General features: G+C 36.3%; 1 protein-coding gene across 1 annotated transcript in view; it reads right to left on the bottom strand.

The window, feature by feature from the left end:
• Positions 1-18,365, bottom strand: part of LOC149818119 (hexokinase-2, chloroplastic-like) — a 36,541-nt gene extending 18,176 nt beyond the window's left edge. Inside the window, exons 1-3 of the mRNA XM_089986151.1 lie at positions 18,091-18,365; positions 15,909-16,059; positions 15,626-15,808 (exon numbers count right to left, since the gene is read on the bottom strand). Coding sequence (XP_089842277.1) covers positions 15,626-15,808; positions 15,909-16,059; positions 18,091-18,365 — 609 coding nt within the window. The remainder of the gene's footprint in view (positions 1-15,625; positions 15,809-15,908; positions 16,060-18,090) is intronic.
• Positions 18,366-22,843: the final 4,478 nt, after the last annotated feature.

Genomic DNA, 22,843 nt, shown 5'->3' with positions numbered 1-22,843 from the left:
TTGTTAAGCATATAATTGCATAATTAAAGCCTGAGAGTCTCAAGCATTGCTTTTTTATGAAGTGCATGCCTTAAGTGCATGCTTGCTCACGTTTGTGTATTTTACGTATTTTGTGCACATTTGTTTCTCAGGTATTTGCGCTTGTATGCATTCCTTCTTTTCTATGAAATGCATGCCTTAGTGCATGTTTACTATGTTTACACCTTTGTGCGTATTTGTTCAAGTGTTATGTGAGTGCCTTTGTGCACATCTTTTGTAAAGCTTTTGTGCTTGTATGTGTATTGTCTCTTTATAGACATTTTTACATTGTGAAGCTTTTGTGCGCATTTCTTTTTGTGAAAGTGTAATGGACTTGGATATTGACTCTTTTGTTTAATCATTATAAGACATTGTAAGTGCTTATAGCACTTTGTATGTTTCCGCATATCTCATCACAATCAAAGAATATTAAAACTTGTATGGGATTTAATCCCAATTTTATAAATTTTCAAGTACTTTTGAATATTTTTTCTTTGGGTATTGTGTTAAAGCTCTCTTTGTGAACCGTTATGGTTCTTGTGATTTCTTTGTTAAAAGCTTGGTTTTCTTCTCTTGATTATCCCAAGAATTTCTTTATATGTCATTATGTTTTTGAAAGAGTATTTTTGCCTTTTATGGCAATTATTTTGTCCATCACAAGTTGTTATATGATGCATCAATCCTTTTTTGCCTTATTATTATATTAGAGATGTTTATTGAGATGAGTTATGGGCACCTTGTGTTATGTCATTTTAGATTGTCAACTTGCAGTTTGACTTTAAAATGACTTGTTTTGATATCTCTAATTATGAGTGTGTCACTCATTTATTTTTTTGGCCGTTGTTTTTATGGATGCTTTTAATTATGTATACTTGTGATGGATGTCTTAAATTTGAAACCTTAATGTTTCAAGGTATATTGAGAAATTGATGTTCTTTAATTGTATTTCCATTACAAGCTTTATTGCCTCAAGTGTCTTCTCATTTTATGTCCCTTATTTAAGTGTCATCATATGTAGACAAGACATATTGTTCATACCTTTGTGTGTGTTTTTAGCCCTTTGTTGACTTTGTTCTCTTGGTCTAGTAGTTGAACACACTTGTCTTGAGTGTCATTGTATGTAGACAAGGCACGTTGATTCACACCATTGCGTGTGATTTTAGTCCATGTTGGCATTTGTGTCCTTGTTCTAGTCGCTAAGATGTGTGCCCATGGTTGGCTTCTTTCACTCATTTCAAGTGTCATTTTATGTAGACAAGATATGTATTGTCACACCTTCGTGTGTGTTTTAGCCCATGGTTGGCTTGGTACTCTTGTTCTAGTAGCTAAACATGCTTGTTTTTTAGTGTTATTTTATGTAGACAAGAGATGTTTTTAGTCCATGTTGGCATTTATTCTCTTGTTCTAGTCGCTGATACACTCATTTCAAGTACTACTACATATAGACAAGAAGTGTTTTGTACACACCTTTGTGTGTGTTTTTGGCCTTTAATAGCATTATGATTATATTTTTGTTCTAGTAGCTTATACACTTGATTTACAGGTTTTAGAGGACGAGGTGGTTGTTTGTAGTTGATAAGCTATTGTTGAGATTTACAAAATTCCATATTTATGGGAATTTGAAATTTGGTTTTGATATGAGTTTTTCTAACTCATATTCTTTTTATAGCACAATTGCTATGTGCACATGTTGTTTAAATCAAAGAATATATTTTGATTGTTTTGTCTCATAAGTAGACTTAAAACTTTTGAACTCTTGTGTTTTATACACTCTCTTTTATCACATGCTCTTGAGCATTTCTTTTGTGAAATCGCCTTCAAAAAAATTACTCAAATCAATAACACTTGTTTTCCTATCTTGTAAGCTCAAGTAATATTACTTAATTAAAGTATGATTGAAGCATGTTCATTAATGACTCTTTTAAGTGTTGATTCAATATGCATATGCTCATAATGTCTTTTTAAGCTCTCACTTGATTAAGATTCATATATTTTCTTATGAGTTGGCTCTTTGAAGGCTCTTTATGTTGTCCCTTCATGAACTATTTCAATATTCTTCATTGTGGCTTCTTGGTTGTTCGTCATTGAATCGTATGAATGCATTAAGCATTCTGATTATACATTTTCACGTAAACTTTAAAATTTTCTCATTACTTTTTAAGTATATGATTTTGAAAGTTGATCTTCTAAAATCATGTTGCATGCATAAGTAATTATCTTGTCCTGACGAATCCTGTGTTTTAAATAAAATAGTTATGCTTTCATTATGCATAGAATATCTTTTTGCACCATTGTTTCTTTGATGATTCATCTTGTTTAGAATATTCCACTTGATTAAAGTGCAAAGATATCTTTTACTTGGACATTTTCTTGGTTTGTTCCACAAGATTGTGAAGATGAAATGAAAAGTACCTTGGATAGATAATGAAAGGTGCTCACCATTAAAGACAATTGGAGGAAGACATTTGCAAATTTCAATGGCATCCTTACTCAAGACTCTTAGATCCTTGAGTTTCTTCCTCTTATATTCTTCAATCTTTTCGTTCCCCCACGTAAAGTTTGAGAGGGGTGTTAAAATGTATTCTTCAATCATTGTAATATATATATATATATATATATATATATATATATATATATATATAAAGGATGACACATATAATATATGGTATATATGTATATGTATCTTCCTAATTATATATATAAAATATATATTTCTCTATTATTAGCCGTAGGGGTACTTTAGTCATTTCACTTATTTTTATGCATATTCCATTTGGAATATGATTGTAATTTTCTTTTTATTTTTTATTTTCCTTTTTTTATTTTTGTGGTCTGCGCCACCTAGGGAATTGTTAAAATGTATCTCCAAAACCATTCTTGTAAGTATATATATATACTTATATATAGAGAGATGCATATACATATATATATCATATATGTATACGTATCTCTATATATAAATATATATATATACTTTATTTTCTTACCCAAAAGGGTATTATTGTAATTTTCCATCTTGCGCATATTCCACTTGGAATATGTTGTAATTTCTTTTCTTTCTTTTTTGTATTTCTTTTTTTCTTTTTATCTTTTTATCTTTTTTATTTTTTCATAAAGGTACCCCTTTGCTCTTGTATAAATAGGAGTGTTCCCCCTTATTATTTCTGAAGCTTGAGAGCCTCAAGCATTTGCTTTTTTCTATAAAATACATGCCTTAGTGCATGTTTGCTACCTTTACGCTTTTTGCATATTTTGTTCAAGTGTTGTGAGAGTGCCTTTGTGCACATCTTTTATAAAGTATTTATGCTTGCATGTGTATTGTCTCTTCGTAGACAATTTCACATGGTATTAGAGCAAGGTTGGTGATAGAGGATCGTGGAATTATCCTTTTTTGAGTGTCTCGAAAAGTGTGCCTTCGGATATTTGAAGTTTGAAGTGGTGGATCTTGTTTCTCAAATATTTTAGAAGAATCTTGTGCAAGTTAGAATTTGAAATATTGTGTTGGTACGCTTTTTTTCTCTACCTTTCTACTTCTTAATGGGTGAAAAAGAGCCTCATTTTGCTCTTGGCTTCAAATTAAATGGGTCAAGTTATCATGTTTGGGTCAGAAACATGGAGGGTCATATAAAAGGGAATGGGCTATGGGGTTATGTGCAAGGCACAATTCCGGAATCGGAACCCAAAATTACCGTGGTAAACGGAAGTGAAATCAAGATTCTTGAGGGGGAAGAAAGAATCAAAGCCCTTGAAGAGTACTCTAAGAAACACGATGAATGGGAAATGAAAATTTTCAAGATTCTTTCTTGGTTTTTCTCATCCGTGGAAACTAAGATTAATGCCAACATTATTAAGTTCAAAAAAGCATCGGAAGCTTGGCATTATCTTGAGAAAATGTATACATCAAGGGATCTATCTCATAAGTATTATCTTCAAAAGAAGTCTCTCTCTCTTACTCAAGGTGAAATGACTATTACAGAATATTTTGCTGATCTTTCCTCTATTTGGGATGAGTTTGCCATGCTTGAACCAAAATGGAGTGGAGAGGCAATTAAACTCCGTCACAAGCAACTTGAAGAAGATCGGTTCTTCAACTTTTTGAATGGGCTAAGGCTCGAATTTGAGCAAATAAGGTCATCTCTTCTATCCTCGTTTACTCCTCCCTCTCTTGAAGATGTACTCACCAAACTAAGTGGTGAGGAGACTCGTATGAGTTTATGTAAACAAGGATCAAATGTTCTTGCGGTTCCTTGTAATTATGAAGAAAACAATGAGGCCAATGCCGTATCAAGACCCGGAAACAATGTAAAAACCTATCGTCCTCTTCACTTTAAACCACAAAATCAATGTGAAAATGGTAGACAATGAGGAAAAAGGGACTATAGCAAAATTATTTGTCATTTCTGTAAAGAACCGGGGCATATCAAACCCATATGTCCCAAATGGAAGAAGCTTCTCGCCATGGCTACCACCGGTGTACCACAAAAGGAGGAAGCGTCTTCAAGTGAGACTCTCTCTATAAATCAAATAGTGGAAGCCCTTCAACCTCTCCTCAAAGGAGCTACCTCCGGTGCTGTCGTATCCACTTCTTCCTCTCCAGGTGAAGTCTCTTGGCTTTTGGACTCTGGTGCATCCTTTCATATGTCCCCAAACGTTTTTTCGCTTTACGATTACTCAAAAAATGTTTCTCCATCTTTTGTTTACACTGCAGATGGAACCTCTCTTGAAATTAAAAGAATAGGTAATTTTGAAACTCAAGATTTTTTTATTCCAAAAATTAGATTTATACCTAAACTAAACTTAAACCTTCTCTCGGTTTCTCAACTCTCGGACCATGGTTGCGATATTAAATTCTCTTGTGATAAATGTTTAATACAGGATCGCCGGTCTGGGAAATTGATTGGGGAATGCTTTAGAAAGGGAGACTTATACTATATGGAATCTCTTCAAGTTCCAATTTTTTTTTGTAATGTTGCCCGACACAAAGATATAAATGTGTGGCACACAAGACTTGGTCATCCAAATATCACCAAGTTATCTTATTTACATTTTTCAAAAGACCTATGTAAAAGCTCATTTTCTTGTAATGACTGTATTCTCGGAAAAATACGAAGTTTACCTTTTGAGCAAAGAACTATGTTCTCTTCTAAAACTTTCGAAATTGTTCATTCAAATGTTTGGGGACCCACACCTGTTGCTTCAAAAGGAGGCTTTTCTTATTATGTAATTTTTTTGGATGATTTTTTCAGATATTCGTGGATATATTTTCTTAAGTTCAAACATGAAGTCTTTTCGTGTTTCAAAACTTTTCATTCAATGATCAAAAATCAATTCAACAGTAACATAAAGATATTTAGAAGTGATTCTTGAGGAGAATATCTCTCCAATCAATTTAAGGTATACCTTGAGAATCACTGAATTATTCACCAAAGGTCTTGTCCTAAAACCCCTCAACAGAATGGGTTGGCCGAAAGAAAACATAGACACATCATTGAGACCACTAGGACCCTTCTTATATCCCAAAACATTCCTAAAAACTTTTGGGCTGAAGCAACTCTTGCTTCTGTTTATCTAATAAATCGCTTACCATCTAAGATATTAGGGAAAATATCTCCTTTTGAGGTATTATATAAGCTTGAACCTGATTATAATAGGTTACGAGTCTTTGGGTGTAAGTGTTTTATACTTACGGATAAGAATGACAAGCTCTCTCACAAGGCTATTCCTTGTGCCTTTCTTGGATATTCCGAAACTCAAAAAGGGTTTCGTTGTGATGACCTTCGAGATGATAAGTTATATGTCTCTAGAAATGTAACATTTTTAGAAAATGAAAGTGACTTTGAAAAAAATGTTTCTCAACAAGAAAATTTCGATTACTCCTTCCTATTTGACTTATTGTCTAGTAATGATGATATATCTAGTGATGATGATGTATCATCAAACCATGATGAGGAAAATGATGGTGAACATAACTCACTCAATGAACAAGAAAGTAGAAGTTCAAGTGATCCAATAACCTACTCTCGTAGAAACCAAGACACCTTTAGAAGTGCTATTGACCAATATAGTGAGCTTGTTCCTACTCTCGATCACAGAAGATCTGAAAGGAATAGGAGACCTCCAACTCGTTTTGTCTCTTTTGATTCTTTTTCACTCCGATATAGGGCTTGTCTTAGTGCCATTCACTCTTATTTTGAACCGAGAAATTTTAAAGAAGCTAAAAAATGTATAAAATGGCAAGAAGCTATGCAAAATGAACTTAATGCTCTTAAAAAGGCTGAAACTTGGGATTTTCAAACTCTACACATAGGAAAGAAAACCATAGGTTGTCGATGGGTTTTTAAGGTTAAAACTAAGAGCGACAGATCTCTGGAAAGGTATAAAGCTCGCTTAGTCGCAAAAGAGTATGGGCAAGAGTATGGAATTGATTATGAAGAAACTTTTGCTCCTGTAGCCCGAATGGTTACAGTTAGATGTCTTATTACTATTGCATCTATTAAAAATTAGAACATTTTTCAAATGGATGTGAAAAATGCATTTTTAAATTGTAATCTTAACGAAGAAGTGTATATGGTGTAATGAAATGGTGGTCTTCAACAAATGCACAAATAACTCACAAACAAGTGTCTATTGGAGACACTACAAGCATGACCCTTGAAAGGGTATAAAAGAAAGAACACTTGAAAAATAAATAATACTTTATTCATGAACAAAATGCTTAAGAAGCATGGTTATTTACATTGAAGGGGTTCACCCATATATATACAAAAAAGTGGAAGAGAGAGGAGAGCTCATTTTGAGCTCTCCAAAAGAGACGTTGGATTCCAACGTCTCTTAATATAGCTGTTGGACTACAGTCCAACAACATTTATTATTATAGCTGTTGGACTATAGTCCAACAACATTTATTATAGCTGAGTCCAACAGCTATTAGGAACTTGACTGGATCAAATATCTAGTTTCTATTGAACTAGATGCTAAAAAAGAAAATAAAGAAAAATAGAAGAAGAAAAATAGAAGAAGAAAATAATAAAAGAAAATATAATAATATTAAATAATATATATATATATATATATATATATATATATTACAGTTTATATTTTAACACTCCCCCTCAAACTTATGGTACAATAAGCGAAAGTTTGTTTAAGAGGAAGTGAAATCTGGGAGCAACGAGAGGCTTGGTGAAGAAGTCTGCTAATTGATATTCTGATGTAACATATGGCAGATCAATGGTTCCATGTAAGTATTCCTCTCTGACATAGTGACAGTCCATCTCAATGTGTTTAGTGCGCTCATGGAATGTCTGGTTGCTTGCAATGTAGATCGCACTTTTGTTGTCACAGCACATCTTTGAAGCTTGCGTTGCTTTAGCTCCCATATCCGCTAGCAATCGTCTGAGCCAAACAACCTCCATAGTGGTGGTTGCCATGGCTCTGTATTCAGCTTCGGTGGAGGAAAGAGAGACTTTCTGCTGCTTCTTGCACCTCCACGAAATTAAGGTTTTACCTAGGAACACACAAAAACCAGTAGTTGAGTGTTTATTATTGGGATCACCTCCTCAGTCAGCATCAGTATATCAATTTAATGAAGATGAAGCAGACAAGAAAAATCCTCGTGAAAGAGAGGATTTTAAGTATCTAATAATACGCAAAATCGCTCCCATGTGCACGGAGGTGGGAGCATGCTGAAACTGACTGACTGTATGAACCACATGAGTTATATCTGGCCTAGTAATGGAAAGATAAGAAAGAGCTCCAACAAGCTGTCTATAAGGAGTAGGATCATCAAGAAGCTCTCCATCATCAATTTTCATTTTAACATTGACAACTTCTGGAGTGTCTACTTTCTTATCATCTGTAATTCCAGACCTGGAAACGATATCAAGAGCAAATTTAGATTGAGATATCAAATACCCCCGAGGGTAATAAGCAACTTCAATGCCTAAAAAATATCTTAATAAACCTAAGTCAGTCATTTCAAAGTGAGTTTTAAGAAGAGATTTGATATTTGCAACTCCCTGTTTGTCGCCTTCGGTGATGATCATATCGTCCACGTAGAGAAGAAGAATAATGATGCCTGCATTTAGCAATGTCCTAGTAGTTTCCATAATGTGCCGATGTTTGCGTTCGGCTAGGCCATTCTGTTGTGGAGTGTGTGGACATGATCTTTGATGTGTAATACCATGTAAATTGAGATAGTCTTTGAATTCGTTGGACATAAATTCTCCCCCTGAATCAGTGCGAAAAACAGAAATATCATTTTGAAACTTATTTTTAACCATTTTATGAAATATTTGGAAGTTAGCAAAGACATCAGATTTATGTTTAAGAAAATAAATCCAAGTATGTCTAGAAAAGTCATCAACAAAAATGACATAATATGTATAACCACCTTTGGAAATAACTGGTGCGGGGCCCCAAACATCCGAATGTATTAACTCAAGTGGTCGTGAGGAAACAAAAGTTCTACTAAGAAATGGTAACCTTTTCATTTTGCCAAGAATGCAGTCTTTACAAGAAAATTTTTCAGAGTTACAAAATTTTTCCAAACTTGGAAAATATTGAATTTTAGACATATGAGGATGACCAAGCCTTTTGTGTCATAAATCCAATTCTAATTTCTGAATATTATAACAAAATGCATTCTTGGGTAATTCCAAAAAGTCCATATAATAAAGTCCTCCTTCTCTATGGCCTTCCCTAATCAGCTTCCCTGACTGGCGATCCTGTACCCAACAACCATGAGAAGAGAAGGAGATATTACATCCATAATCAGATATTTGTGAGACAGATAAGAGATTCAAATTAAGTTTAGGGATATATCTAACTTCTGGGATAAAAAAATCTTTTGGATTTTTGAAGATTTTCAAAACATCCTATTCCTTTTACTTCAAGAGATGTGCCATCGGCTGTAAAAACCTTTGACACACTTGAGTTATTTTTAAGACATTCGGATAGACTATTAACATTTGGGGTCATATGAAAAGAAGCACCAGAATCTAAAAGCCAAAGAAAGTTACCTGGACCGGAGAAAGATGCAACTGCCGCTCCAGTTGAGGCTTCGGTTGAGGAGGATACCCCTTTGAGAAGAGGTTGAAGGATTTCCATCAGTTGAGCCATAGACACAGGTGCATCTTGATCTTTTGACTCAGATTCAACAGATGCGACTCTTTTTTCTTCTCTTCTTTTTAACTTTGGACATTGAGGCCTATAGTGCCCCGGTTCATGACAATGATGACAAATAACTTTTCTTTTATCAAAGTCGCAGTTTTGCCTTCCAAAATGAGGCGGCTTGTAAGTACGAGTATGATTCCCCGGTCTAGATACAGCTAAAACGGAGTCATCATCAACTTTGGGAGTACTTTTTCTAAGTCTATTTTTCTCCATAGTGAGCTCTTCTATAGTATCAACAATAGAAGGAATTTTTCCACGATGTAAAAGGGCCGATTTGGTGGATTCAAACTCCAGCCTTAGAACATTCACAAATTGATAGAAATGTTCCATATCGAGTTGCTTTTGGCGAAGCTCGATGTCTTCGGCACAATGCCATTTGGGTTCAAGAAGAGCCAACTCTTCCCAAAGTTCGGACAACTCATTATAATATTCTCGAATAGTTTTATCTTTTTGAGTCATTGTCCGAACTTTATCTTGTAAATTGCATACATGTGCAATATCTTTAAGGGAATACATGTTTTTGAGGTATTCCCAAGCCTTATCGGCATGCTCAAACTTAGCTAGACTAGAGCATTTTTTAATGTCTATGCTATTGATGAGCCATGACATAATTTTTGCATGCCCTATCCTCCATTCTTTCCATTTCTTTTCATAAGTGGCTAACACCTTACTCTTCTCTTCTTCCGTTAGAGGAACATCTTTATCACCCTCTTTCTTGGTAAGAGATAGTTTAGGTTCCAAATCGGAACCATCCACTATACCCCATAAACCTTTTCCCCAAATGTGGTGCTTCATAATCGAAGCCCACATTACATAGTTAGTATCATTTAGCTTCATAGGAATGATGGTGATCTTATCATTGTCATCCATCTTTTACAAGGGTAAGAGAGGAATAAATAGGAGGAGAGAGAGAGAAAAATAAAAAGAAAAGAAAAAGAGTAGACAAAGGAATAAGAGAGGATACAAAACCAAATTTTTTTGTAGCACAAGTTCGCCTTTCTTCAAACAAATCTTCTTGAGCCAAGAACAAGGTGATGAAACACCTTTTGTAAATGTGGCACGAAAATCGAGGCAGAAACACTTCAAGATCTAAGGATTTCGTAGCTCTGATACCATGTAATGAAATGGTGGTCTTCAACAAATGCACAAATAACTCACAAACAAGTGTCTATTGGAGACACTACAAGCATGACCCTTGAAAGGGTATAAAAGGAAGAATACTTGAAAAATAAATAATACTTTATTCATGAACAAAATGCTTAAGAAGCATGGTTATTTACATTGAAGGGGTTCACCCCTATATATACAAAAAAGTGGAAGAGAGAGGAGAGCTCATTTTGAGCTCTCCAAAAGAGACGTTGGATTCCAACGTCTCTTAATATAGCTGTTGGACTACAGTCCAACAACATTTATTATTATAGTTGTTGGACTATAGTCCAACAACATTTATTATAGCTGAGTCCAACAACTATTTGCACAGTCAAGTTCCAACAGGAACTTGACTGGATCAAATATCTAGTTTCTATTGAACTAGATGCTAAAAAAAAAAATAAAGAAAAATAGAAGAAGAAAATATAATAATATTAAATAATATATATATATATTACAGTTTACATTTTAACATATGGATGCCCCACCAGGCATGAAGATTCCCAAAGATAAAGTTCTTCGTCTTCGAAAGGCCCTCTATGGTTTGAAACAGGCCCCCAAAGCCTGGTATGACAGGTTTACCAATGTAATGCTGGAAAATGAATTTTCCTCATGTTATACTGATACTGCTTTATTTACTAGAAAATCTAATGCAGAGATTGTGATACTATTACTCTACGTTGATGACATGCTAATTACAGGTGATGATGTTCAAGGAGTCAAGGGTATTAAGTCCGTCTTGACTTCAAAATTTGAGATGTCAGACTTGGGTTTTCTGACATATTTTCTTGGAATTGAGGTTGCCTATTCTCAACGAGGTTATTTCCTATCTCAATCTAAACTTGCTTGTGAGATTATTGACAGGTCAGGGATCTCTGATGACAAAGTTTGCGAAACTCCTGAAGTCGTGAGATCAAAAATGAAGATTGACGACGGTGTTCCTCTAACTGATCCCACTCCTTACAGGCAATTGGTAGGCTCTTTGATGTGCCTTAGCATTACTCGACCAGATTTGTCACATGCTATCCACATCGCCAGTCAATTTCAGCATGCTCCCACAACCGTCAGATACTTGAAGGGCACAGTGAATAAGGGAGTATTTCTATCTTCCTCTTCTGAATTAAAATTACTTGCTTATACTGACTCAGATTGGGGAGGTGACCCTAGTAACCGTCACTCCACCACTGGCTTTTGTGTTTTCTTAGGTGAGTCTTTGATTTCATGGCGATGTAAAAAGCAACAGAAGGTCTCTCTGTCATCCACTGAAGCCGAATATAGAGCCATGGCATCCACTACCATGGAAATTGTATGGATTTGACGCCTTTTGGAAGATATGGGAGTGTTTATCAAAGAACCAACAAAGTTATACTGTGACAATAAAAGTGCAATCTATATTGCCAAGAATCACATCTTTCATGAGCGAACAAAGCATATAGAGATGGACTGCCATTATGTCAGGGAAAAATACTTGAAGAAGGTCATTGATCTACCATACGTGACGTCTGAATATCAACTTGCGGACTTCTTCACAAAAGCTCTTTGTTCGCCCAGATTTTATTTCCTTCTTGACAAACTTGCGGTTATCGCACCGTAAGTTTGAGGGGGGGTGTTAAAATGTATCTCCAAAACCATTGTTGTAAGTATATATATATATATATATATATATATATATATACATATATATATACTTATATATATAGAGATGCATATACATATATATCATATATGTATACGTATCTCTATATATATAAATATATATATACTTTATTTTCTTACCCAAAAGGGTATTATTGTAATTTCCCATCTTGCGCATATACCACTTGGAATATGTTGTAATTTCTTTTCTTTATTTTTTGTATTTCTTTTTTTTTCTTTTTATTTTTTTATAAAGGTACATTGGGGGTCCCCCAATAGAGTCGTTGGGGGCTCCCCAACTACTCCTTTGGGAGCCCCCCTCTTGTACCCCTTTGCTCTTGTATAAATAGGGGTGTTCCCCCTTATTATTTCTGAAGCTTGAGAGCCTCAAGCATTTGCTCTTTTCTATAAAATACATGCCTTAGTGCATGTTTGCTACCTTTACGCTTTTTGCGTATTTTGTTCAAGTGTTGTGAGAGTGCCTTCGTGCACATCTTTTATAAAGTATTTGTGCTTGTATGTGTATTGTCTCTTCGTAGACAATTTCACAGGGGGTTCCCCAAAAGAGTCGTTGGGTAGCCCCCAATGGTCACAAATGTGACCGTTGAGGGCTCCCAACGACTCCTTTGGGAGCCCCCTATGTGGCTCCTCTCTTGTATTATAAATAGGGGTCTCCCCCTTGTAATTCGATATGATTAAGGGAGCTTTAGCTCCATTGTAAAAGGGTTTTTACCCTATTTTTCATAATAAAGAGATATTCTTTTAGCCTTTTGGCTTAACCCCTTTGTGGGTTTATGGGTTAGCACTTTATGTGTTTTTGGTTGCCCCTTAGTGGGTTTGTGTATTTGCACCTTTAGTGTGCATTTATAGGTTCATTATCGAACCCGTTGTTTTCTAACAATACAAATGTGATATTCATAGACAAGTCTGAGCCAAACTTGTTGAAAGTTACGATTACGAAGCTTACAAAGCTTTCGTAGACCAAGGTCGTCGTGATGTCCAGTTTCAAGTAGGTAAGTTAGCTGCGTCCTGAGCGTTTCCCAGTGGGTACTTATGGTAAGTTGAGTCCTAAGAAATATAGCCCTTTCAAGATCCTTCGACGATTGAGTCTGAATGCCTACCTCCTTGAACTGCCCGAAGATTGGCTCATTTCGCCTATCTTCAATGTGTCGGATCTATATGCTTACTGTGGCGACAACAAGTCGTCAGAGCCGACTTCTTCCCAACCAAGGGAGAATGATGCAGAGCGGGCCAGGGTTGAGACTATACAGCGTGAACCGGACATAGCCATGGAACCCAACACCAATGGGATGGACAATCGGACCCAGATGATGGATCCGATCGCGAGTCAGGTACCACGACCCAGGGACGTGCCCCTGCGCACCTATTCTAGGTGAGCGAATGTCTGAAGCACGCACGTAGACAATGTTCCAACACATGAGATGATCCAGCGCATCAACAACATCGATTTAGTCTTGGGTCCAAGGACTAGACCGAGATCCAGATCCACTATGCAGACTATTAATATTCAACCCTAGGGTTACGTAGGGCAGAGAAGATTGATGATTTGTTTTTTTATTGTTTCCCTCTTGCTGTCAGCACTTGTTCTTTTTCCTGCAGCTGTTATTTATGTTTTCCCTTTAATTCCTTTTCTTCATTGTATCTTCCTTTTTTTAGTAAGTGAATCAACGTAGATTGATTGGTTTACCGATCCTTCACTGCATCAATAACACACCTTTACACAAGAGGCACGAAAATTGAGGCAGAAGTTTTTCAAGATCTAAGAGTTTCGTAGCTATGATACCATGTAATGAAATGGTAGGCTCCACAAATGCACTTGAATCTACTCAAAAGGAAGTATCTAAAAGATACTTTAGACAAGACCCATAAAAGGGTATAAATGGAAAAGCATAAAAATAAATAACACTTTATTTATGAGAGCAAAATGCTTAAAAAGCATTTAGAGGAATGAATTACACAAGGGTATGCACCCCTATTTATACAAGAGTATTAAGGAGAGCTCATCTTTCTAGCTGTTGGAACTAGTCCAACAGCTAGAATTCTAGCCGTTGGACTAGTTCCAACAGCTAGAAAGTTGGTCAAGTTTCAACCGGAACTTGACTTGGAACTTGACCAAACTAGATGTATCTAGTTCTAATAGAACTAGATACCAAAAACAAAAAGAAAAATTACAAAAAATTAAAAAAGTATAAATACAAAAATATATAATAAGATTATTATTATACATGTCCTTTCCGATTTGCTATAGTGATGGATGAGCTTACGAGATCAATTCAAGAAAATGTGTCATGGTGTATATTGTTTGCTGATGATATTGTTTTGATTGATGAGTCTAGAGTTGGGGTTAATGCTAAGTTAGAATTGTGGAGACAGACATTAGAAGCAAGAGGTTTTAAGTTGAGTAAGAGTAAGACAGAATATATTGAATGTCGGTTTAGTAAGCAACGAAGTAGTGATGGGAGTGTAGTGAAGCTTGGTGAGCAAGAAATGTCTGTGGATGATTGTTTTAAATATTTGGGATCTATCATTCAAAAGTATGGAGAAATTGATGGAGATGTAAATCATAGGATAAAGGTTGGGTAGATGAAATGGAAAAGTGCAACTAGAGTGTTGTGCGATCGTAGAATGCCATTACAGTTGAAGGAAAAGTTTTATAGGACGACTATTAGGCCCGCTTTACTATATGGTACGGAATGTTGGGCTGCCAAGAGACATCATATTCAAAAAATGAGTGTAGCTGAGATGCGTATGCTTAGATGGATGTGTGGAAATACAATAAAAGATAAGATTTGGAACGAGGAGATATGTAAGAAGGTAGGCGTTTCACCCATTGAAAATAAGATGAGAGAGAATCGTTTACGGTGGTTTGGACATATTCGGCGAAGGCCTAATGATGCTCCAGTTAGAAGGATGGAGAAATGGAAAAATATATTAGTTAAAAGAGGTCGGGGTAGTCCTAGGAAGACATGGATGGAGATGATAGGAAAGGATATGAATGTTTTGAACCTCACCGAGGACATGGCATTGGATAAAAATAATTGGAGGAGAAGGATTCATGTGGAAGACCCAGAATGATTTTCTTTTTTGGTTTATATCGCCGACCCCAATTGTTTTGGGATGAAGGCGTAGTTGTTGTTGTTGTTGTAATATTATTATACATGTGCTGTTTACATTTTAACACTGGTTTCTATAGGAAATTCTAAGACACAAACCTATGATGATAAGTAAAGTTGAGAAAGCAAGACCAGTCTGTTTCTTGAGTGGTGTAACTTCTCAAGTTAACGAATTTTCCTACCTGCATAAGTCTGCCCAAGACAAGTTTGGCCAAGTCATTCTACAAATCTATCCAATCAATTTCCTAGTGACTCTAGGTTCCAGGACATGTTAAGTGGCAAAGTGAAGCCTATACCACCATGTTAATTTTTCCTGAAAATCATTCACTGAATGAGTTCCCAGAACAGTTCCATTCCAGCAGTTTCGTAATAAAAAGAAATTTCCTACAAATATATCTAGAACACATCCGAAAATCTGTTCTTTAGGAGCACATCATCTCCATTATGATGAGTACAGCATTACATCCTAGATTCCATGTAAAGTTGGTTTGGTAAAAAGAAACTTGACTACTCACTGTTCCAGAGATAGAAAAACCCTTGGTCCACTTGATTAAAATACCAGAATCAATGGAGGTCTGCTTCACAGGAAAAGAAAATGTGAAACCAATCTCCCTTTTCCTCCCAGGAGGCAGGTGAAACCTCCCACCTTCTGTTTCAACAAATCCCCCGAGCACTGAGGCAATGAAATCAAACAATTCCTGCTTAAATGTACATATGAACTCCATCAAGAAGAAAGGACTACACAAATATTTGGAATATGGAAGTACACAATTCAAAAGAAAAGGAACAATATCGAACCTCAGAGGTACCAAACATCAGTTCCTGAGGAATGGAAACTTGCTCAGACTCTGTACTGACGACTCTGTCATCCTTCCCTCCCAGTTGCACCCGCAGAACTCGAAAGTTTGTACCACCAAGATCCAAAGCATAATACACACCCTGCTCATTACTTCATAGACCAAGAAATGACAGAAAATTAGATCAAAGGGAATTGAATGGGCTAAGCTTAAAATGAACAAATCTGCTAAACCAAGTCCAGAACTGATGCTTGAATTGCCATGAATTGTGACGTCAAACTCAAAGGAAGCAAGGTGAAATACTGAAAAGTAATAAATCAAAAAGAAAATGTGTAAAATTGCTAGTCACGAGGGATATTTCCCATTCTTTCCTAAGAACAAACAATAGCAAGATCAAGAATGTGATGTAAACATGCCTAAAATGAAAACCAATCACTTAACGAAATGATCAAACTTGCAAGCGAAAATCACAAATTCCGTGTAGCATCAGAAGCCAATGACGAAACCAAAACCACTTAACTTCATGAATCAACCATTGTTATCCGCCTCGTCACAACATGGGTTTGGCATTGGTAGTGCATAGTTCACCACTTCATTCTATTTAATGCATCCAAAAGCAATAGAGCCATGAGATTTGACCAAGTAGCAAGGTTAAAAAAAAAAGAGAAACCGTGTCCAATCTAACAACCGACTTCCCCCAGACCAAGGATGTTTAGTCAAGAAAAGAATGACCATCAGCTATGTAACATTGGTGCTTCTACCAAGCCCCTGTACCAGTGTCATACCCATACTGGCATTGAGTACTCCAGTGATGGGACAACTGGGTTTCGAATTTAACTTTATCCATCTCATGATCCAAGCAATATGCAGTCTATACATAAAAATTATCTACTGCTAACTATATATTTGTCGATAACTATTCATTAGTTACCATTATGCCTTTCACATGCTTTAGACTTTTAATTAGTATTTGACAGTCTATAACTTCATATTTAGAGCGTTTTGTAAAATGGAGCAAAATTGCGCAATTTTGCATGTGTATATACTGATATTTCTAGAAATTTCTATGTGTACCAGCACCATAACTATGTGACATAGACCATCAGCAATAGGCTTGGTACCATCTACATAAGATCAGCAATTTGTTTAAGGTTCTCCATCCCTTCCTTTTTAATGCTTCTATGAACACTAAAAATGTAGAATCCATCTCAAACAAATAAACCAATTTCGTATAATATCAGTCCTATGAATTCCCCTAACCAGGAATCTAGCATATCGCTATGCGAAAATCACACAACCAACCACAACATAAAGTTTGAAAATTCCCACTGCAAGCAACTAAAGCTGAATACTTGTTTCTTATCATATCAACAATTCTACAAATGCAGAAAGATGGGGTAAAAGTCTTTGGATTTGTCTCCATGATTCAAACAAGCAACTACATCCATCCCTTCTTATCTAGAAAAGCAGGATTGATTGGGATAATGCATTGTTCTCCACAGTTAAATATCCCAACTTGTCATAGTTATTCTTCAATAAGTGATTGCCTCCAAACACTCCCATGAATAGAAAAGAGCAACCATGCTCACAAAATAAATCTCAAGACAAAACTTGCACAACATTCAAAAGGCTCAACACATTGATCCAAAAAAAAATCAAAAATTAAAAATTAAAAGGAGAGAACAACCTAAATTTGAAAATTCTATCTTGAAACTAAACCAAACTAAACAAAACTCCAACTTCCAGTCGCCATTTGAAAAAATCGAAAAAAGAAAAAAGAAATCAAGTTTCCTGATGGTGGGGCACATTGATCCCCACAAAAAAAAAATCGTCATTTTTTACTCGAAACTAAACTGAACATAATTCCAACTTCCAACCACCATTTCAAAAAATTAAAAACAAAAAGAAGAAATCAAGGATCTTGAAGATGATGTTGGTAGTGCAGATTGGTCATTGGTCGCAATAAAAAAGAATAGAAATATTTTAAAAAAGAGTGGGAGAGAAAGGAACCGAAATCTGTAATTTCTACATTAAACTAAACCAAACAAAATTCTAACTTCCAACCTCCATCTTAACAATCCACCCCCCCTTCCCCCCCTCCCCCCCCCCCCCCAAAAAAAAAAAAAAAGAGGAGAAAAACCATGAAATTGAGGACCTTGATGATGGTGGTAGGGGTTGCATACCCGGTGGGGAGAGAGTCGACGTAGCTGAGGATCATGGGGAGGTTGCTCCTGCCATCGACGGCGAGTCCCGTGCGCATATCTCCGGCCATGGATCCGGCGACGCGGTGGAGGAGGGGAAGAGGGGTGGCGCAGCCCCTTCGGAGGTGGTCGAGCATGGGGAGAGCCGGAGAACCGCCGCCTGATCGCGCGGCACACCGGAACGCCGCTCGGCACCTTCGTCGTCCCGGAGAGACCAGCGCCGCCGGGAGCGGTGGGCCAGGAGCAGCGGTGGCCATCACTCTCCTCCTTCGTTTCGTTTGGCCAAACAGGGGCCGCTGTTTCAATGGCGCTGGCAGAGACAGCTCACACACTCGCTCTTTGCTTCCCTTGGGATCGCAGAGGGAGAGGGAGAGAGAGAGAGAGACGAAAGAAGATCAACATTAATACTCATGAAGATCAACAAAATGTTGAACCCATAAACCGAACAAAATAGAAAACAAAACTAAAATATAAAAAAAACAAAAGCTAAAGAAAAAAAAAACTACAGACAGCTAGCAACAAACAACAAAGTCAGCTCAACAAACAACAAAGTACGTAAAATCACATATACGTCAAGGATTTTATGGACAAGATGATTAAGGATGACCGGAATTTGACGAAAAGTAGAGAGAGTGGTGTGTGGGGGGGGGCATTTCATTTTCACATTTTTTTGCATTTATTAGTTTTTTTTCTGATTTTTTGGGAAAGTATTCAGATAGCCTACCCATCTTTGTCGCTGATTTGTCAAGCTATGAGAGGCTACCCAACTCATACCATCATTTTCAAGCCATGAAAAGCTTGAGTTCGGATTGTGTTCATAACTAAATGAGCCGAGTTTGAGTCAACTAAGCCGAGCCATCTCGTTAAAAAAACAAGTATTTTGCAATGGTAACAATGAAATTTGACTTATCCTTTCAAATTGACCTTACTTACCAAACAAACAAAACTACCTTTGTGACAAATATAACACTAAAAATCTATATATTATAATCTTACGAGTTTACACGAGCTGGACCTAGCCGAGCACCCTTTGTTCTTCAGCTGAGTTTTTTGTTAACGAGCTGCTCCGGGCTTGGCTCGTCAGCTACATGAACCGAACACGAACGAGTTCATGGTGAAACCACGATTGGCTCAGCTTTTTCTTACCCCTAACTGTCATTTTTTTTATATTTTGAGTTGTGTTAAAATTTGTTAAAAGAGATTATAATCAATATTAATATTGACTGACCTCCTTTCAAATAATTGTTATTACTGTTTGAAATCTAAGAATAAGGATAGGAGTTAATGCATTTGGCAAAAGGTTGGTCAAACTACCACCTAGTGGCGGCTGTTTGGAAACTGGTAACTGGAATGGAAGTTAATGCATTTGGGATGAGAAGTGGCATTGTATTTACACCTCCTTTCCTGATAAACCACTTCCCTTTCCAATAAGCTTTAAGCCAGGTTTGAAAACTAGTAAATGGGATGGGAAGTGGCAGCTGACAAATCCTAGATTTTTCCATGCTTTAGTGTAAATACAATGCTTCCCATCCCAAATGCATTAACTCCCGTCACAGCTACCAGTTTCCAAACAGCCACTATCTGATAGTTTGACCAACTTTTTGCCAAATGCATTAACTCTTATCTTAGTTCCTAGATTCTAAACAGGCCCTAAAGCATGAAATTGACAATAGCGGCCAAATCCAGGATTTGACAACTGCCATTTCTTGAAATGTCACTTCTCATCCTATCTACTAGTTTCCAAACAGGAAAAAGTTTTGGGGTTTTGGGATATCTTGTTAGACGACTGATTGTTGGAAACTCATGCAAATAAAGTATTTTTAAACAGTTTGAGAATTCAAAGTCAATTGTTAAATAAGATGAGATCCGATCAGGACCACGAGGGCTCCGCAGATCAGAACGGTAAAAACAACTTTTTTCTTGTGAGATTAACATTTTTAACTAAATACCATGATATTATTGCGAGAAAAATAAAATCTCAAAATAATATTATGTTAGTTTTTGTTTTTGTTTTCAACAAAAGACGGTCTGGGTGGTGGAGCATACTGTGAGATATGGTTGTTTGATTTTTAATTTGTTCATGGTTAATAATATTAAGATATGGTGAGATTTTCTCTTGTTTGTTAATGAGATTCCTGAATTTTTAATTAAAATCCAAGATATAGTTCATGAATTTTGGTTGCCTAAAAATAAAAAATATTGTCATCTTGTAAAGTTTTGTTAATTGTGATTGGTGGGAAGCCTTTTTGTAATGCTATTTTAGCATGTTCTCCTGCATCACTAACTTGAAAATATATTACACAAATTGTTGCCTCAAATTCGAATGACCTTTTATTTCTATTTGACATAAACAATCCCACTTTGTATATTTCATATAAAATTTAATTGTATAATTAGTTTTTTTATTTGGTTTAAAATCTTTTTTAAATTTTTAACATTTTTATATTTTTTTCAAGATTCTGCTGATAATAACTCGAGAAAAATAAAAAAATTTAAAAATCTCACGAGAAATTACTGTTTTTAACTTTTGTCACTATCTCACCACTGGGAAGAGGTTGGGTATACTCCTTGATAATGATAAGCTATGTCATAGGGAAACACAATTTTGGTAGCATGTCGCCGGTGACACAAGTAGACCCGTGGACATGGATACTGATATGTATAGATAATATTTTAATATTATTTTATTATATAAAGATTTTATTTTAATAAAAATATTTTTTAATATTAAAATATCAAAAATTTATTTTTTATTGATTACAAATTTTAAAATTTCCTGTCCTCATTTCTTATTTTCCAAAAAAAAAAAATTGAACTTGCGAGTCAAACCTGCATCCTGAGCTGTTGTATCCATGTGTCTTTGGCAAACGCCATGAGTAAGACACACATCTGATTGTATCTTTTGGCAAATAGAAAATCGATGGTTTTCTTTATAAATATCCAAAGAAAAAAAATCAAAGAAAAAAACTATTCAGAAAAAGAAAAAAAATCAATTAAGGGTCGAATGTGATAGCAGTTTCTATTTTGTTAGGATTAGAATTGTCGTATATTTATAGATGAGAAGGGTGAGAGTCAAATCATAGTTGAATTGGAATGTTGAGAATGTTAATTTCCTTTATTTCAATTTTTTCATCCATTCCATTACTTTCCTAATTTCAATTATTGTGGCCGAGGATGGGAAAATAGATAAGAAGCCCATGGCTTAGATAGTGAGTCTCACTAAGAGCTCGTTAGGCGCTATAAAATTGGCAACTCATGTCAGAATAATCTAATAGGAGCATTACTTATCATGATCGATTCAAACAAAACTTCGGTAGAGGTGGGTTGTCGGCATTATCCTCAGTCAATCAACGCCCTTGATGAGCCCAGGCCATTAAGTCGAGAGGTGAGCATGACAATTAAACCCCAAAAAGAATGAAAAACTAATATCACATATGTAGCTCTCATCAAGCTTCTATACTGACCTACTTATAGTGAGAGATTGGAGGGAGTCTCTCATAATGGGTGGTTATCATGCATGGACAGTTATGAGATCTCTTCACATTTTCATAACTGTCCTGCCCAAAACTGAAAAGTCAAGTTGTCCCTTGATAGGCTTATGTCAATACGAGTCACATCTAGGTTGGATCCGACCCAAAAAATCCAACAATTCAGTCATGAGTTGCTCATGTTGTTGACCTAGCTAAGTGCAAACAAGGGGTGGTCAACTCAACTCGGCTCATGTAGGCTTGCCAAGAGCAAAAAAAATGTATTATATGTTGAACAATATTTCAATGTAGAACAATCGATGGACTTTTTTGGCGTGTAAATAAGAAGTCTGCATTTGAATTCTATTGTTTTCAACATCAAAAAATGCATATTTTTCGGATGAGCCAGCTCAAGCTTAGCTTGTCTGACTTGGCTCGTCATGAGCTTGAGCCCAACTTCGCTTGCCCATCTGCATTTGAATTCTATTGTTTTCAACATCAAAAAATGCATATTTTTCGGATGAGCCAACTCAAGCTTAGCTTGTCTGACTTGGCTCGTCATGAGCTTGAGCCCAACTTCGCTTGCCCTAAGCTCAAGCTAGGGCTTGCTCTAGAGAAGGTGGGCTTGAGCACCTCAAACTCTCTTTTTTAGGCTCATTTACCAGCCCTAGTTGCTGAAAGAGTGTTGTTACCATGTGGGTAGCCAAAACACCATAAAGATTTTGGGTTTTTTTTTTTACGATGAAGAACACTCACTGAGAACTGGATTTTTTAATGGATCCCCTCCTCCCCCCCCGAGGCATACCCGAGTGGAGTCACTGACATCCAAGCACTTATGAAGCCCACCAACTAAAAAGACACCCACACACACCCGATGGGAGTCTAACCAATGACAAAGAAGTCAACACCTTCTCTCCAGGCTCACTGCCACTCGAGTGGCCCTGTACTAGCATTCAATCAAGACACACCATATTCTAGGAGACAAGTGGTCAAGTCTCAAAGACTATGTTTATAATTCATATGGCCTGAGATGAAGTCTCATGTAGAGCAAAAAAATTGCCTTCATGGTGTAAACTGTAGTTGTAGACTGTTTTCCGCTTCCCCATGAGATAACATCACCTGCTAATAGGAAGACGTATCTCGTAGTAGAATTTCTATTGTCGAGACATCCTCTTAAATCTGTATTCAAGTATCCAATGACCTGCAGGTGTCTACCTTTCTATAAGTCAGCATATAGTCCTTCATTCTTTGCAAATAGTGCATGACCT

Source organism: Nuphar pumila, chromosome 13 (genome assembly GCF_984573655.1).
Source record: "Nuphar pumila chromosome 13, dmNupPumi1.hap1.1, whole genome shotgun sequence".
Taxonomy (NCBI): domain Eukaryota; kingdom Viridiplantae; phylum Streptophyta; class Magnoliopsida; order Nymphaeales; family Nymphaeaceae; genus Nuphar; species Nuphar pumila.
The sequence above is the reverse complement of the archived record's forward strand: the minus strand, read 5'-3'. Positions and strand labels throughout refer to the sequence as shown.